Raw genomic sequence first — 18,088 nt, forward strand, 5'->3', positions numbered from 1 at the left:
AACTTCAAGAAGGAAGTTTAAAAACATCTAGCGATAAGAGTCATTGGGTTGGTGCCTTTTGGTATAAGAATGCCTGAAAATTTTAAACCTCTGTTCTTGCTGATCTGTGAATCTCAGTGGCACTTGGCATTTTCTCAGCTGTTGCTTGGGGTGTAACGCTTTATTACTCACTGTCCTCTGCTTCACACTGACTGGCTGATCTGCCAAGTTAACCATGCTACCCTTTGCTTTTCAAGGTGTTCATCAAGTGTGTGCATCACTTAGTGCCACAGCCAACAGGACTAACAGGCAAAAGCAGAGTGAGTCTGTTGGGAAAAACAGTCTTAATCTTGCTAAGACTAGAGCGTGTGCTACAGGAAGTGTGAAGCTGCCACGTTTTGATGCAAGCGTGAGGAAGAGTCCCATGAGCAGGGAAAGATTTGACTCCAGGCTGAGTGCTTCTGAAGCTGTCTCCATGCTCCAGTCTGTGGCAGCTTTAGCAGGGTACATGTGTGGTGTTGATTTGGGACCGAGTAGTGAGAAGCTGTAGCTGCATGAGCCGGGCAAGCCTGCTTGGGGTACACCAGTACTTCTTTGATAGCTGAAGGTTACGTCATCACGTTTGTTAGCAGACCTAGCTTGGTACAATGGCCAGTGTTACCACTGACGCATCCCAGTTGCAAAACAGACACTGTGAAGCTCAGGGATGGTCCCGTATACACCCTGCATCAAAACTGCTTCCATAAAGAAAAAAAGATGGGTCATTGTAATAGGAGACTCCCTTCTGAAGGGAACAGAAGGCCAAATATGCAGACTGGACCCACTTCTTAGGGAAGCCTGCTGCCTCTCTGGGGCCCAGGTTAAAGATGTAAAGAGAAAGCTTCTTACCCTGGTACAGCTCTCAGATTATTATCCATTATTGATTTTTCAGGTAGGCACTGATGAAGTTGCAACAAGAAGTCCAAGGGCAATTAAGAGAGACTTCAGGGCCTTAGGATGACTGGTTAAGGGATCAGGAGCACAAGTGGTGTTCTCTTCTATACTTCCAGTTGTAGGGAATGATGAGGGATGAAACAGGAAGAGCCAGCAGATCAATACTTGGCTCTGAGCCTGGTGTCACCAGCAGAATTTTGTTTTTTTTTATCATGGGTGGGTTTACATGACACCAGGCCTGCTGGAGACCAATGGGATAAATCTGTCTCAAAGGGGGAAAAGGACCTTTGCGCAGGAGTTAGCAGGACTCGATGAAAGAGCTTTAAACTAGATTTGAAGGGAGAAAGGGATAAAATGCTCTCTAGAGATAAGCCTGGGGGGTCAGCATGCCAATATTTGAGGGATGGTGTCCTAGCAGGGTCCTTTGGTCTGCTGTCTCAGTGGAGGTCTCAGGGATGGGCATCCATGCAGCAGCAAAGATGCAAAGGTTATCCATGTGTTAGAAACCATGGAAGTTCCTGAGAATGGTCATGTAGGAATTAGGGCCTCTCCCCGCAAAAAGGTGGCAGGATCAGTAACCCAACTGAAGTGTATCTACACCAATGCACGCAGCATGGGCAACAAACAGGAGGAGCCGGAAGCCATTGTGCAGCAGGAAAACTATGATACAGTTGCCATCATGGAAACATGGTGGGATGACTTGCACAACTGGAATGCTGCAATGGATGGCTATAAACTCTTCAGAAGGGATAGGCCAGGAGAGAGGAGGCGGGGTGGCCCTGTACGTTGGGGAGTTTTGACTGTCTAGACCTTAATGATGGTGATGATAGGGTTGAGTGTTTATGGGTAAGGCCAACAAGGCAGATATCATGGTGGGAGTCTGTTATAGACCACCCAACCAGGGTGAAGAGGCAGACGAAATATTCTATAAGCAGCTGGGAAAAGTCTCACAACCGCTAGCCCTTGTTCTAGTGGAGGAATTCAACTTACTGTCTGTTGGAAATGCAGTACAGCAGAGAGGAAAGAGTAGTGGCTTCTGGTGATGAAATGGAAAGCCTAGAATCTGAATGAGCTGTTAACTTTGCAGGGAGAAGATCAATGTATAAAGCCATACTTCAGTGACAAGAGTCAGTGTTTATCAGCCTTGAGTCTCTGCCCTGGAATCTCAGTCTCTCAGCAGCCACCTGTCAGAGCCTTTGGCCACTGCGTCCACACTGCAGGACGCTTTCCCTTCTTCCTGCAGGACCTGACTTGTGTTCGCAGCAGTTTGTCTTCTGACAGTGCCCTTCTCTGCTTATGGTTATAATTAAACAGATGTCACAATTAGTAGAACTTGTAGTGGGAACTAAATTAGCCTAATGGCATTATGGACACCTTGTCCGCTATTAATAAAGCTGTAGTGTGGTTCCAACAATCCTCCCACTTCTGTCTGCCTCAGTTCCCAGAGCACAGCAGGGTTAGCTTTCTGTATCTCAGGACACTTGGATCAAATGCCCGTTTTACATGATAATGAGTCTCTTTGTGGGCTGCCTTTGTTGTAAAGGCATCTGAAGCCATTCCAACATTGTGTCTTAAGGTTTCATAGTACTGTCAGTTGATTAAGCATACGCGTTATACTCATGTATATGCTGTGTACAGCCTGTGCTCATCTGCTCCTCGTTTCCAGCATCCATGCAAACCTTCCCACGTTGTTTCCTTGCATTATGAAATAAGCATCTTTGCTGATTTTCTGTGGTTTGTTTTGTCTTGGGAGCGAATTGTTCAAGAAAAGTCTTAGGCAACATTTCTTTGGAAGTACTTTTAAGCTTGCATGGGTTTTTAAGAAAGCAGCTATCTTATGGAGTGCAGGATTCCAAAATGGCAGGACTGCCTTTTTGTTCAAACTGGGCTTTGCTAGGCCTCTTTGAAACTTGCAAATTTGATTAATGTGTGTTCAGGGCACTGAGACTACTTTGTGCTGGTCTTATGTAGCGGTAGATAAATTGAACTTTTTTGTGTATATGTGTGTGAAGAACCTATTCTTGATAGCAGAGAATAGGGAGTAAAGTGGTTTCAGACTTTTTCCTGGTTTTTGAATTGTATTAAAATTAAAAACCTTTGTCTGGATGATAATTGGATGACCAGTGACCTGCTCTAGGTATACAGCCACAGCAAGCGATTTCTTTAAAACAGGACTGAAGTTCTGCTGTGTCCTTAAACCACGTCCTGGGTAAGCCAGGACTTGATCAGGGCTTAGTACCTTTTTTTGCTGTACGTTTTTTTGGTTGTATGTTTGCCTGGATGCAAAAATGCATCTGATGGGTCTCAGCGGAATACCCAAAGGCATGTTGCTTTTTCCTCCCAAGGCCAGTGTGATTTAGAGGCACTAGGGCAAGCATCCAGCCTGAGCAGCTTACTGGAGTCCCTTGCAAGCTGTAGCACGCTTACTCTCTAGTGAAATACTGCCAATAAAAAAACCAAAACAAAACAACAAACCAAACCAAAATCCTGTTGGAATTTTGCATAGTAGGCACAAATGGTATGTATCCCATCCCATGCTTCCCAAAGTTCCCTGCTCCCTTTCTGTGCTTACTGTGCTTACATGGCTTCCCAAAGCCACAGGCAGGCCATCTGCATACCCTCTTCCAGTGTTGTGACTCCCAGCTGTGAGAGCAGCCTTCCTTCTCCAAGGCTGTGGAGCCCTGCAGACTGGCTGATCTAAATCTCTTCCTGTAGCTCCACAGCAGGTGAGTGGTGTTCAGACCCCAGAGGGGTTTAGGGAGCCTGTTCAGAATTGCCATCGTGTTTCCATGATGCATTCTGGTGGAGTTTCCCAAGCCTAAATGCAGCTTTGCCTTTACTCCTCCAGGCACTACTTCATGCGCACCCCTAGCCCTCCTGCTGGTAGGAGTTCCATCTTTGCACTTCCCGGCTTCTGCTTCCAGGCATCTATTTGAAGCTTTGCTGTTCTCACTCCTCTGCTTTGGGATATTGCTGCTGACCTCTGTAAAACCTTTTCACCTGCAGTTTGTGTAAGAGGCTACTCAAAATGAAACTGTTTCGTATGTCTTGCTTCCATGCTGCCTGGACTTCTCTTGAACTGCACTGGGGATGTGGACCTCTTTCCTGTGCACCTCTGACTCCCGCCTCAGATGTCTGTCTTGCCCCAGAGTGAGTTAACTCAGAGCCCAGGCTGTGGGAGACTCCACATTTGCCCTTACAAGTCTGCACGTTGTCTTTGAATGGGTGAGAACTGGGGCATCTCACTGTAAGCAGAGTCAGAACTTGGAGAGGTATCTGAAATCCCCTGGGGGAAGGAGAAGTCTAATCGTAACATACCCCAGAAGGGCTTGAAGGGCTCAGCAGAGGAGTTCATCAAGCTCCATCCAGGAAGGCTGAACTGGAATTGCAGAAGTTTGGCTGTTTTATGCGACCCAGGATAGGGTGGTAATTGGGCAGCAGCCTTGGTTGGCCTTGCTTTTCCTCTGTAAATGAATCTATAGCTCCCTCCATCTTAAGGGAAGAAATTGTAGGAGGATTCAAGTAATCAGGCCAATTCTTCTATAGGATCTATGCAGAAAAAACTTGTGTGTTTGCCTCATTTCTTATGGCTCTTTAAGATATGAGTAAATAATTTTGAAGAAAGCCTTATCTGCACCACTCTGTGGAATTATCCCAGTCGTAAGTCCAAGCTGGGGACAGAGAAGAAATGCGGAAGTGGATGCCAGCCCTGAATGGGGGGTGGGGATAAAAAGACATGAAGATGAGAAGAACCAGCAATCTGGGAGTTGAAGAGGCTCTTGCTCGTGCCAGAATAAGGACAGAGAGGGGCTAGTTTCTGTGCTGAGCCTCCTGAGGGTGCAGAGGATGCAGGTTCTCTGGTGCTTGCACAGATGCTGTGCTGCCTCATGGTATGAAGGAGGAGTTCCCAGTTCCTTCCCTTGCCCAGGGAACTGGCCCTGCAGCTTCATTGCTTTGAGGCTGATTTTGTGTCACAGTGAAACATCTTCAGGGAGCTGGCTGTGGGGCAGATACCTGGGCCTGTACAGCTTCTGTGAACTAACTCTGGTCTGAGGACTACAGCGAGTAGCTTAAGGGAAGTGGGACTCTTGCTCTACTCTGCTGCCCCAGTGTCCCTTGTCTGGGCAGTAGAAGGGCCTAGAGAAGGAGGAGGGAACCAGGTGGACTCTCTGAGGATGGTGATTCTTCTTTGGGGATTTCTGCACACTAGCAGGGAACTGTGAATTAGCCAGCCTCTGGCTGGGTGGTCTCTTTGAAGCCTGGGTCTAGCTACCCAGGATCCTAACCATCTTGTTTTTCTCTGTCTGACTTGCAGAAAGTGATGCCAGAAGCCTGCGCTGATCCCATAATCCTTGAGGAATCAAAGCTGTGAAATGGAGGGGTGGCAGAGCTGGGAGATGCAGCCCCCTTCCTCATTCCCATCTTTGCTACCTCCACATGTTTCAGTGGGGCAGCCTCAGGACAGGAGCTCGGTGAACTGCTTGTGGAGAATCTCAAAGAGCAAAACAAGAAGGGAGTTGCTCTTTTCAGTTATACCTCTGCACCTTGTTGTTTTGGAGACTTTGCTGCTTGGGAGGAAAAGATGGGAAAACCCACTTCTTACCCCCTCATCCCACCATGTACGCTTGGAAAAGAAAAAGCGCACGTGCTGAGAAAAGCCATAGTTCAGACTAGCCCTGAGCACATGAGGGTGGCACCCTGCACGTGGCGGTGTCTCCGCTCACAGGCAAGCTGTGACATGAAATGCAGAAGCTGGACCACGCTTATCCTGTGAACAGCCCTTGAAGAGCTTTCGGCTGGCTCTCAGGAGGAGGAATCTCTCTGCCTCGGTGCCTGTGATGCTCTCTGTGTTGCACAGGGGATGGTAGAGGCCTCAGCATATCACCAGCAAATGCAAAGCAGTGCATCTGCTGCTGCTGGCTCTGGTTTTACTATGTGGCTGTCCCAGACGAAGCACTCTTAGTCTGTGGATAAACCTCTGCTCAGAATTCACTGAGGTTGCCCTGATATTCCTATATATTAGGAGTAATTCAGACATACCAATATGCTTCCTACCCGGAGGCAAGGACTAGTTCTACAGCTTCTGTTGAAGCTACAGCCGAAGCCCAGCTCATCACTACACAGGAGTGAGTCAAACAAGCTCCCTGGGCTGAGAACTGTATTTTCCTCCTTAATGATTAAGTGCCTTTTGCATGTTTCAACACTATGTGAAAGCTTTTCTGAAGTGTTCTATTGAGATAACCAGCCAAAGCTGTGTTGCTCTTCACAACCACAGCGAGGGGTTTGAGTATGATGGGGATCTGGATTTGCTCCAGTGTGGAAGGTTCCCACTGTAACAGAGAACAGGAGAAGCCCCTCTTACCAGCATATGTGTCTCATAGACACTGCCCCTCTGTATGCTGCTGTTTATCTTTTAAACACAAACGTAGATAGTTCTATCTCTTCTCCTTCCTTTCCAGCATCTTTCCACTGGTGGAGACATCAAGTGTCCTTATATTCCTTAAATCATGCAGTTAGATCATTTTTTGGGGGAGGAGAGGGAGGGACAAAAACTACAACCATGTGGAATGAATAGAAATAGTTCTCTAACATACCTTTTTTGACAAAACATTTTTGGGGTGAAATTATACAGTCTTGACACATTAAAAAATTCAGGTCCTATCTTTTGATAGTTTGGGATTGAGGATGGGCATCTAAGATAGAAGTTTATATAAAATAAAAACATTTGAAGTGTACAGTGAAACCTGACGCATTCATATTAAATGGTTGAAACAGTCTGCATCTGGCTCTTTTAATAGCCTGAAATGTTTGCAGAATGGAAAAATCATCTTTCTACCCCACGCTACTGTTGTCCTCTTTTCCTCCCTCTTTCTTCTGCACATGCACCATCTTCCCAGCTAGCAGATCCTGCTGGTTCCTTCCTACCTTCTGTGCACTGCCCATCTGCTTTAGGCATTATTTCATCTGCGTCTAAGCAACCCGATCCTGTTTTCTCTGTCTTCTTGTAGTTACAGCTCACTGCCAGGGTAGCTCAGTCCTTGCTCTCAGATGCACGCAGTTTGCTATCACCAGTACGCTGCGGAAGCAAGAGCTGCACTAACTCTCTGTGTGATGTGAGCAGTCAGACCTGGAACTTTGTGGGAAGGAGTCAGGGAAAGGTGGGTTTGCTGTAAAGAGAGATGATTTATCCTCCAGTAGAAACTGCTGTTTGCTCTGAGGTTGTACATCCCCCTACCTGTTGCTGTGTAGTAGAAAGACAGACACAGCACCCTGCAGCTTTCTGTCATTTATTAGAAATGTCCCCCAAGGAACATACACATGCAAGTTACCCAGCAGTGCCAGGGCCAGCACACATTCCCTCTTTCTGGTCCAAAGTGTTCAGTGGATCCTGGGCAGCTCTACACCTCCTCCCCACAGGTATATTGGGAGAGACGTCCTTAGTGCACTGGGCACGCCTGAGACATTCCCTGCTGTCCTCCGGGATGGCAGTCACCAACTGCACCCTGCGAGCTTTGACACAAACTCCTCTGGGACTTGGTCTTTGACATCAATCAGTTGAAACGTTGCCTGGACAAGGAAAAACACTTGGTAATGAAGAATGATTGACAGAGTCCAACACTGATCCACCACTTGGACTGGTGTCCTGGAGAAGTTCAGCTGAGATTTAGTGGAAGTTTGGCAGTGACAACAGGAGACAACGCTGACCTACACAGGGCCCTCAGCTTCAGTTTTTCTTCTTGTTTTGTGACAGTGCTTCTACCTCCAGGTACTGCAGGCCAATCAACATCCCCAAGATAGAGAAACCTGTGGTGGAGATACAGGATGAGTTACGTAGAAAATGCTGCACAGGAGATGAAGCATTCCCTCCCACCATCCCCTCCCTGTCCTTAGCTCATAGCCCCCCCCGCAGAGTTTTTCCGGGGGGTCATAGCTCTGAGGAGAGTTTGGGGGGGGACAATGCAGAGCTCTACTTACTTGCTACCATGAGGGGTGCCATAACTCCAATTGTCAGTGCTGCAGTGTGGTAAATGAAGACCTCGGAGAGGAAGTGAACAAGGGCCAAAAAGAAGGTGAAGAGCGTGATATAATAGAGGCTGTTGGAGAGCAAAACAGAAGCAGGTTATCATATAGCCCATGTTATGGGCATGAGCATGGCTGAGTGGAAAAGAAGCAAACCTGCATGCTGCCCCATCGGTCTTCACTGTGGCAGCACAGAGGGCACTTGGTCCCTTGCCTAGTGAGGTGCAAAAGCTCCCTGGGCAATTGCTGACAGGAGAACGGGGCAACGTGTTCAGTGGTGCGTTGGAAGTCACAAGCATTATCTGCCCTGAAGGCAGGGGAAGAGGGGAGAGCAAGGGTAGGGCACCAGTGAAGTAAGAAGCATGTGCACACAAAGAGGGCGAGAACCAGCTGAGCTGAGAACTAGGGTGACAGGACTTGGCTGACTCCAGGCTGCATCACCCAACAAGCCTTCCCACCTGTGCTCTGCTACCCTCTAGGGGCCACAACTGTGGAAAGGAAGCAGGTTCACGAGATGCAAGATAAAAAAAAAACCAACTGGCTTCATGGCCGCTGGCATTGCCACAACCCCCTAAAACCAGATCCCCCTGTAGCTCCCTACCACAGACAAGCCTAGGCAATCCAAGGACACGCTGCCTGGTGAACAGTGACTTCTGCTGCAGGGCTGAGGGAGGTGGTGACAAAAGAGTGAGTTCTAGCAACCTCCAACAACAGGCTTTGTCTAGCACAGACCCAGAGTCACCCTGCTTGGAAATCCCTCTCAGAAATGTTTCTGTTACTGCAGGGTGAAATGGCCTGCCTCCCACCACAGCATCAGGCTGCCCCTCGGGCCTTGTCCTCAGCTCCAGGCAAGAGTGTAAGGAAAAGGCAGTGGGTTAAGACCACTGCAAGGGGCCTCTCAACCTGCCACAGCCTTTAGCTGAGCTGTCACAAGAAACCAAGTATCAAGCATCAATCAGACCACACCATTAGCAACTGCTTGATGTCAACAGAGCAGTAACGCCATCAGAAGATGCCTTCCAAGCTGGAGCTCAAAAATCGCTCAAAAATGAGTTCTCAGATCTACCAAATTCTGCCAGACCTAAGAAATAGAACTCAAACGTGCAGGCTGTCCCCACAGAGGCAGGTGGAAGCAGGAGTTAAGACACAAATCCCAGACTGCTGTTGAAGCTTTTTCAGGGGGAACACTTTCAACCCTATAGATTTCCCCACCTCCTTCGCGCTGCCCTCTAAGCTAGCTGTTCGGGTTGCGACTAGCAAGCAAACCGGCAGATCAGATCCCTCCGATGCTCCGTTACGTACGTCCTATTGCGGATGTCGATGGCGCAGAGACAGCGGATCACCGACGACAGCAGGGTCCAGACGCCAAAGGTCCGAGCCTGGAGCCCGTTCACTGCGCAAAGAAGGGAGGGGAGCACATGGAGACCACGCACAGCCCCGCTCGCCGCCCCCTCGCCCCGTCCCCGCTCCCCAGCGGGAGCAGCCGCCGAGGCGGGGCGGTCAGGACGCCCCAAGGCCCGCGGCTGGAAGGCGACCTCCAGGCCTCGGGGCGGCCGGCGCGGCCCTTACCGAGGCCGGGGCTGGCGGTGTACAGCTTCTCCGAGAGGAAGCGGTGGTCGCGGAAGCTCTGCAGGGTGTTCCCGGCGGCGATGACCGACACCATCACCAGCCAGCTACGCAGCACGTTCAGGAACCGGCTCATCCTCCCGGCCGGCACGACGCGACGCCCGCCCGCAGGGAACCGGGCCGCGCTCCCCGCCCGGCGCCGCCCGCTACCGGCCGCGCTCCCTCACCGGGACCCCTCCCCCTCCCGCCGCCTAGCACTCCGATTGGCTGCGGGGGCGCCGCTCCATCCACGCACCACGCGGACGTGAGGGGCTCCGCCACCAATCCAATCCCGCACCGCCCGGGAGGCCGTCCCGCCCCTTCTTGGCCCCGCCCTCCATGCGGGGAGGGGGGAGGCGGAAGCGGCGGCGGTGGGCGGAGCAAAGGCTGGGCGCGCGGCCGGGCTGTTGCGCCTGCGCATTGGGGGCGGGACAGGGCGGGGCCAGCGCCCGCCGGTTGTTGTAGTAACGGGGAAGCGGCGGGAGGGGCCGCGGTTGTTGGGCCGTCCGCCCCGCCAGCCGGGGCGATGCGGGAGCAGGTACGGGAAGCTGTTTCAGGGCGAGGGGTGGTTGGCCGGTGGCCCCGCGGCGGGAGTCGTAGCTATTCGGGCGCTCCCCGCCGCTCCTGCTTCTCCCGGGGCCGCCGCGGGGTAGGCCGGGCCCCAGCTGTTCTTCCGGGCGCGGCCGGGCCGGAGGGCTGTTCCTCGGCCGGTGGAGGCGTTACGGTGTCCGGCTGACCCCAGGCGGTGTGGGAGTCTGGGCGGCGGGGAGGAGCAGGCTTTTGACGCTGGGCCGGGCCGGGCCGGGCCTGGCGCTGTTCTGCGGCCGGAGGCAGGGAGGCGCTTCAGCGGTAAGCGCCTGGATGACTCTCAGGAGCAGGTGGGGAATAATCTGCTGGAAGGTGATGCTTCTTCATACACTCCCCTGGCTGGGAGGTGATTTACAGCTTGTAACAAGCTTGCTGATAGTCCCGTGAGAAATACCTATTGACAGGAGGTGGGAGTTCTTCCTGTCCTGCTCAGCTATGCGTTCATGGTTTTAATCCTTATTGCAGGTAACTGCTCTTGCAAGATCTTGTGCATCTGCAGGAAAGAGTCTTGGAGGCTACTGAGACTGGGCTGTATGAAAACTCCCAGAGGAAATGCCAGTTGGGATGGCTCGAGACCTGGAGGAAACTGGCTCTTCCTCGGAGGACGAGGAGGAAGATGTAGATGGGCTGGAGTAAGTGTGGAAAAAACCCCTCTTAACTGTTTCTGTTTCCCTGCAGGATTTGTACTAATCTGAAAAGACAGTTGCATTCTGTACCCTCTTCCTACCTGTGAAGTGGAAGATGGTTGGTTTGAGCCTCAAGCCTGTGGCCAGGCTACCTATATTTATACCCTAAAAGACCACCATATTCATCAGGGTTGGAGGTGCAGCTCTTCCTTGGCTACTCTAAAAGTCTGTAGTTTCATTGATCTCTTCCTGTCATGCTCCTAAGCTGTGAACTCTCTTGATGATGTTTAAGCAAATGAAGGAAATGAATGTCCTTTCTTTATATTTGTTTATTTTCTTGTATAGTTTTAGTTTTCACTTAGCTGCAGAGAATGGAAATCTACTGTACAGTAGACTGATATGCAATGTTTAATGTCCTTTTTTAAAAACTGCCTTGTGAGAACTCGGCTCCTAGAGTTCTTCTTACTACTGTCTGTTTGTTCCAGCTTTTGTTTAGTAACTTCTTTTATCTTTGCTTGTGAAGGAGTCACTCCCTTATTCTTTCCCAGAGTGGAATCTCTTTTCTGTTTCAGCAGGACCTACTTTAATATGTCCTGTTTGTTTTCTTTTGGGTGTATATTGTGACTGAGTGCCCAGGTGCAAACTGCAGTGATTTAAGGTATTTAGAGGAATGTTGCTTCCTACCAAGTATTGGCTCACTTGCCAGACCTTTGTGGATGGAAAGGTCCGGAACTAGGCCTTTACCTAGAACATAATGGTAACCGTGTGCGTGCAATCAAGTGACCGAGGGTCATGCTAGGAATGAGTGGCTGTCACCTGGAGGATTGAGCCTTACTGCAAATCCTCAGGACAGGCTTAACATAAACTCCCCTCCTGTTGCCTCAGCTCGTTTCCCACTTATATAAGGCTCTGGCCTGTACTGTAAATTCTGGAAGCTTCTCGGATCTCTTTCAGCTAATTACAAACCAGTAGTTGATTTTTATTTTATTTATTTTTTTAGTTTTTTTCTTTAGAGGTGGTGGAAGCAGATAGGAATGCTGTGAAGTTAATTTATCTGGGTACTAATGTTAATAACTTGGTTAAGAGGACCAAGGTTATACTTAAGAGTACTTGCTTGTCCTAGCATCAGAAAATTGCTCTTTTATCTTTGTTTCTGTAGTATAGGAAGTGTTCTGTCTTCTGTAGTTTCTCCAAACCTTTGGCAGTCAATGATCTTGCACATTCTACACACAAGTGCTCCTGTGTATTTCTGCCAGTCTTTGTATTTCTCCTTGTCTGAGTAGGTAGAGATGTGTCTCTCCAAACCCTTAGTTTCTGTTTTCTGTTAATTTTTTCATGGTTCCATTTCCTTGTGCAGTGACTAATAAGCAGTCTGAGTTTTATTTGCTTAGAGAGGTTGACAGGTTTTCTTTCTGTGATCTTAGGATTTTATATAACAGATCTTAATTTTTTTTTTTGTGTGTGTCCTTAATTTGTCTGAGGTGATTATAGTTTCCAATGTAGTCTTGTTATTTTGGACAAAACTGATCACTGTACCTTGGAACCTGTAGCTCAAGTAGCTGGCTGGGGGCATCGTTGTATTCTGGGCTTGCGTGCCACTGCATCTGGCAGAAATTAAAAAGAATATCACACAAGTTTAACTGTTGTGTTGACCCAAGGCTCTTCTAGTCTCTCAAATTCTGCATGATTGCCTTTTTGTGCACCTCAGAGTCCTGGATTACAACCAGGCAGCATGCACTGATTTGCAGTTCTTAAATTGGAGACTTGAACCTGTGTTGTAAGGCTTGGTTGTGTGGATACCAGCAATTATGGTTTATCCTGAATTATAGATTCTGTTTCCAGGCTATAAATCCAGAGAGTGCAGCTGTCAAAAATCCTGGAGTTTCTCCAAATTACATTCAGTAAAATAAATACAAATTAAACTGAACTCCAGCTTAGGCTGGCGAGACCAACCCGAAAAGAGGATAATGTGGAAAATTCCCTTTATAACTGAGTATCAAGGGTACCTAGAGTGTGTGTGAGTCAGCATAGTCACAACCTGTGCACAATAGGGTGCACGAACAATCGTAAAACCATGGTTGAAATGCAAAGAGTAAATTTGTTTTTGTTACTTCGCCAACTGTGGGATTCCCAAAGCAGCACTTGGGCAGAGTCACATAAGCAGGGATGCACGCATAGTAGAGCCTTACTAGAGGATTGCTGAACCTGCTGCTTGCATATGTTTTCCAGGAATTTCCACAGGTGTAATTTTCTACTGTGCTTTGATCTTTCCCACAGCGGGGCAGGAATCTCAAGTGTGTTCGCTAGGGTGCCTCTATCACAGGTCCATGTTCTACTTGTCAAATGCACAAAGAGAGACAGCAGTTAGAATGATATATGTATTTTTCTACACCCCAGCTACAAGTCACTTGAGCACGTCTACCGACCTCCTTGCCAATCTTCCGTTATTTTTCCACAGTGTGTTTGCCTGTGTCCTGCCCGGAGGCTGGGTGGGCAAGCATGGGCAAGCCCAGAGAATTGCTGTGTCCTCACTATAAGGAACTGCTGTGTGTGTGAGGCTCAGTAGTTGCTTATCCTGACTATCTTGCCATTTCAGAGATCATCCATGTATCAAGTGGACTGGTGGTGGCTGCAGGCGGATCCCCATCATGGTGTTTCATGCTGAAGCCATTCTGACCAACGACAGCTACCTCCGCCTAATTGGAGGTGGGTGCAACTATGTGCCAGCCAGCTTTTGGCCTGAAGGCATGAGGTGCAAGTCTCTTACCTGGGTGTTCCCTTCTTTTTGTGGTGGGGAAGAGGACATGGTAGGAAGGAAATTACAATCCCCTCTTGTTTCTGAGTGCTGAGATGTTCAGAAACGCTTGATCACTTGGTGAATGTTTATCATGTCTTTGAGTTGTGAGAAGTGTCTGTATCTGTCCTTTCATTGGGTTTTGATGTGTTTTGAGTTGGAAATGTCTTCTTGCAAGTTGAACTTGGAGGCCAGGCTGAAACTTATGATCAGAATATAAATTTACCACTCTGTAGCTAAGAACTTAAAATCAATCATTGCAGTGAGTTTTGAGAGGGAAATAAAGCAACCAGCCCCACAGTGGTAAGAATCATAGTAAGTTGTAGTAATAAATCTCTGCATCTTCAGCCTCGCAACTGGGAATAAGTCCATAGGCAAAATGGTTGCTTTTCTGGCAGCACTTGAGTCGGAATACCAAACCTCTCTAGTGTCAAATAAGGAAGAGCCTCTAAATAAGAGGCAGAGTTGTTATAAACAGTCACTCTGGATTACGAGAGTTAGGACTTGTGGGTGTGTACAGCCAGGAGCTCATTCTGCATGTGCTGAGTTGGAGAAAAGCTAAAATCTACTCATCTTCTTTTTGTGAAGATGCTGACGCTTCTTTCTTCTCTTGCTTCTCCCTTTCTTAGGTAATTGGTGCCCTCATTTCTAATATCCTATTCAAGCAGAAATGCTTCTGGCTCATTGGGGTAAGGGGTGGAGAAGGTGATTTATGTGTGGAAACTCCTGATCCTTTTCATGTGAGTTAAAAACATACTTCAATGGTGGCAGAAGCTGATGGTAATTGTAACTTCTGTCCTAACTGGACTGTGGTGTCTCTTCTGCTTTTTTCTCAGGAGGTAGAGACTTTTTGTGGTTTAACAAGTCTACTGCTGAATACTGCAACTTGAGCTTTTTTTTTTTTTCTTGAGCTTTATCTGGTCCCGGATTCTGATATACTGTTTTTATGGATTGCCACATCCTTTGTATGAAAACTGGCCTCTAGTCTTGCTGCTTGCTTTCTGTTTATCTTACACCTCCAGTGTCACTTACTGCTTTTGTTTTTATGACTTTGTACTTGGATAGTGATTTTTTTTTTTTTTTCCTCTTTTTATTTCCTTGTCCTATTTGCTTTATTTCCTGCTACTCTTTGCAGTTATTTTTTGGAAGATCAGTACAGGTGAATGAGATGTGAACAAAAATGTAGTATCTTATTTTGGATTTTCAAAATCTAAAAAGTGATCATATAAGCTAGCCGTGTCAGTGAGGGGCATATGGCGTGATTACTTTTAGCTAGGAATACCAACCTTCAATACCAACCTAGAGAAGAAAACACTCAAAACACGATTCCGGCTCTATAAAGCAATCTATATGAAGAGCTGTTTAAAAGCAAACAAAAAAAGAGTAATCTGTGCATTTGTTAGGATGTCCTGTGTTTTATTTTGATGCAATAGGATACAGTGATGCGGCAATATTTTACTGAAGGATTGATGTAAGTCAGTTCAATGGCATCATTGGAATTAGTGCCCCAAGAGTTGGACAGCTGTTTCTTATCACCCTTTGCCTGTTGTGTGCTGCTACTGTGTGGATGCTCCACTGGGGATTAAATGCAGCTGTACTGTGCTGAGTCCTACAGTGTTTTCCTCTGTTCTTTGGTAGCATAGGTAACTTTGGCTTATTCTTCTAGGTGCAGACTCTAATATCATGTCTCTTGCCTTCTTAACAGAGCGCTACCACTTGTCCTATAAGATTGTGCGAACAGACAGCCGTCTGGTTCGAAGCATTCTGACTGCCCATGGGTTCCATGAGGTGAGTGCAATGAATCTTCAGATCTGGTTATGTCTGGGCTGGGAGGTGATGGTGATGATGGTTATGATGTTTTTGAGGTTTTTGTGGTTGGTTTGTTTGGTTTTTTCACTCTGCAGGGTTAGAACCAGGAAGGAACTCGCTGTGGACCCTCTTGAAGTTTTGTGTTTTGGTTTTTTTTTTTTTTACATAGTCTGCTAGTCAGACAGGAGATGCATCATGATTTTGCACTATCAAAGGAGTACCCCTTAGCCTTAAGCCTGCAAAATTATGGAAAAAGGGATGCTGAAGTTGGGTCATGTGTTTTTTTCTCTTCTTGCTTTTGAAGCATCATATCACATCCTTGGGAAGATATGAAGGATTTAATCTCTCAGCCTTTGCAAGTTCACAGAAGCATTGATGCAGTGTTTCACGTTTCTCTTCTAGCACCTGTCTTGCTCTAAAGAATGTCCTATAAACAGCTAATGACAATTTGAGAAATGTGTGTGTGTGTGTGGTGGATTTTCTTCTGAATAACACCAAGTTAAGAAATTGGTCTTGCAAGTTTCCTGAAGGAAATCTAAAGCGCTTTACAAATTGGGTTTAAACAGTCTATAATAAGAACAAAACCACAAGTTTGTCTATAAAAATATGACAAGGTTATTTCCCAGCACCACTGTATAATAGCTTCAGACAGGAGTCTGACTAGACTTGCCTTAATATTAGAGCTGGGTAGAGGAGATTGTCTTAAACTAGAATTGCTTTGGTCTCATAGATGTAAGGTCACAGTCTGTAGGATGAGTGGTGGTGCTTTTTGATTAGTTCTATGTTTTTATGTGAGTGGTGTTTTTATGTTGCTTTTTAGGTGCATCCTAATAGCAGCGATTATAATCTCATGTGGACAGGATCACACTTGAAGCCCTACTTGCTGCGTTCCCTTACAGATATTCAAAAAGTCAATCACTTCCCTAGGTAAGGCCTTGATATTGTGTTTTGCTGAACATCTTTGTGATGGTTTGCAAAAACCTGAACATAGCTCTAAAAAAATGGAGTATACATGATACCGCAAAGTCCCAGTGGACTGGGCCTGTGACATGCGCTGTCTTCATTCTGAATGGTCTTTGCGTTTTTGAGGAGACTGTGAGCTGAAGTGCTTGTCTGTAGCCCAAATACTGGATTTTTTTTTTTTCTTTTATTTGGTTGTATAACTAAAGCATTTGGCCTTTGCATTCTTATTTATGGAGATAGTTATATGTCACCTGCTAAAGTTTACAAACACCACTAAAACAGCTTGCTATGCTTCAATCAGTCTTGGGAATTGCAAGAAGTGCTACAAATGAGGATGAATATTAATACAGTTATAGGACAGAGATAGTAAAACTGAAGAGTAGTTGCAGGTTAGGGTTTAAACATCTGACAGGGCTACAGATGCTTCAGTAACTAGTATGAAGGGTTGCTGTAATGTGGGGTTTTTTTATGTTGGGGAAAAAATAGATACAGTCTTTTGTTTTGGGACTTCAGGTCATATGAACTGACACGAAAGGACAGACTGTACAAGAACGTCAGTCGCATGCAGCTGGCCCACGGATTCAAGACATTCCATATCTTACCTCAGACCTTTATCCTCCCAGCAGAGTACCGGGACTTCTGCAGTAAGTGAATGGCTGATGATGTCTGGACCTAAAGTAAAATAACTGGGTGTGGGGGAAAGGAATTACTTTTAATATCCCTGTCTGTTGATCATGCTGGTGCCTAAGACAACAAAATTAAAGGAAGGTGGAAAGACAGTGGAAAAGGCCCATGTGACTTTTTTTTTTTTTAATGTAACTTCTACTCTGCTTTTTACTCCATGCCTGTGTAAGTCCTCAAGAAGCTGATATGGGCTTAAGGCTCCGGAATTGAGCTTTTCTTGTGTGTGCAGTGTTGTTGGTAATCAACTTCACAATATCCCTGACTAATACCTGGGTGTACTGAAGAGAAGTGCCAGAAGGTGGCATAGGGCAGAGAAATGAATCTTGGAGCAGCAGGAGGGGCTTCCGGAAGGGGCCATAATAATTGCAGTGAGTCCCAAGGGGTGAAATAAGATATCAAAAAAGTAGACTTAGATCTTGTCATGGAGTTCTGTAAAGCTTTTACTGTAGGCAACATTCTTGACTCTTGTTCCTCATAAATAAGCAAAATGGAAAATGTTTCAGACTTGTGCTGTTTTCTTTTAACCAGATACCTATTCTAAGGACAGAGGCCCATGGATAGTGAAGCCTGTGGCCTCTTCCAGGGGTCGAGGTGTCTACCTGATAAACAACGTAAGTGTTCACAAAAGGACTGCTCTTCAGTAACACTGTCTGCAAAACTATGCCATCTTCCGGGCAAGGGGCATGGAAACATCTAGCCAGACACTGCCCTGATCTGGACTTCAACCATACATTGGTGAGCAGCTCAAAAGTCCTGAGCAGCTGACAAAGCCTGCATGGGACTATGCTGCGTAACCAAAAGCAATCTATTTCTTTGTATGCTATGCTTGACTTGCAACTTGCTTTCAAGTCTTAGCTTATTAGGAGCAAGTTTGTGCTCCCTGAGACAGTCTGGGAAGCTGTGCTGCTTCATGCTCTTCTTGTGGGCGACAGTAGCCTGGCCTTGGGAAGGTTCCTCAAACTCTCCTTAGTTGTTTCCCTGTGTGACCTAAACGAACGTCAAACAGTCCCTTTATCTCCCTCTTCTCTCCTGGAAAGGACCAGTTAAAACAAAACCTTATGTAATACAGTAGGATGTCATTTAGATA

At 47.0% G+C, this 18,088-nt stretch overlaps 3 protein-coding genes across 3 annotated transcripts in view; 2 read left to right on the top strand and 1 right to left on the bottom strand.

The window, feature by feature from the left end:
- FLVCR2 (FLVCR choline and putative heme transporter 2) overlaps positions 1 to 5,284 on the top strand; it is a 37,622-nt gene extending 32,338 nt beyond the window's left edge. The window contains exon 10 of the mRNA XM_074149585.1: positions 5,228 to 5,284. Coding sequence (XP_074005686.1) covers positions 5,228 to 5,284 — 57 coding nt within the window. The remainder of the gene's footprint in view (positions 1 to 5,227) is intronic.
- A 1,900-nt stretch (positions 5,285 to 7,184) lies between these two features.
- ERG28 (ergosterol biosynthesis 28 homolog) lies at positions 7,185 to 9,732 on the bottom strand. Its single transcript, XM_074149641.1, has 4 exons — positions 9,502 to 9,732; positions 9,235 to 9,325; positions 7,888 to 8,006; positions 7,185 to 7,716 (listed from the first exon to the last, which is right to left on the bottom strand). The coding sequence occupies exons 1-4, from the start codon at positions 9,632 to 9,634 to the stop codon at positions 7,637 to 7,639; spliced, it is 423 nt and encodes a 140-aa protein (XP_074005742.1). The 5' UTR covers positions 9,635 to 9,732; the 3' UTR covers positions 7,185 to 7,636.
- An 858-nt stretch (positions 9,733 to 10,590) lies between these two features.
- The window catches only part of TTLL5 (tubulin tyrosine ligase like 5), a 128,378-nt gene continuing 120,880 nt past the window's right edge, over positions 10,591 to 18,088 (top strand). The window contains exons 1-6 of the mRNA XM_074149099.1: positions 10,591 to 10,757; positions 13,348 to 13,457; positions 15,251 to 15,333; positions 16,175 to 16,281; positions 16,831 to 16,961; positions 17,530 to 17,612. Coding sequence (XP_074005200.1) covers positions 10,678 to 10,757; positions 13,348 to 13,457; positions 15,251 to 15,333; positions 16,175 to 16,281; positions 16,831 to 16,961; positions 17,530 to 17,612 — 594 coding nt within the window. The 5' untranslated portion in view covers positions 10,591 to 10,677. The remainder of the gene's footprint in view (positions 10,758 to 13,347; positions 13,458 to 15,250; positions 15,334 to 16,174; positions 16,282 to 16,830; positions 16,962 to 17,529; positions 17,613 to 18,088) is intronic.

Source organism: Numenius arquata, chromosome 6 (genome assembly GCF_964106895.1).
Source record: "Numenius arquata chromosome 6, bNumArq3.hap1.1, whole genome shotgun sequence".
Taxonomy (NCBI): Eukaryota; Metazoa; Chordata; class Aves; order Charadriiformes; family Scolopacidae; genus Numenius; species Numenius arquata.

Coding starts and splice junctions, on each gene's coding strand:
- ERG28 (XM_074149641.1), bottom strand. CDS start 9,634: ATGAGCCGGTTCCTGAACGTGCTGCGTAGCTGGCTGGTGATGGTGTCG. Junction 9,326..9,501: donor CACCGCCAGCCCCGGCCTCG/GTAAGGGCCGCG, acceptor TTCTTTGCGCAG/TGAACGGGCTCCAGGCTCGG. Junction 7,717..7,887: donor GGCACCCCTCATGGTAGCAA/GTAAGTAGAGCT, acceptor TCTCCACCACAG/GTTTCTCTATCTTGGGGATG.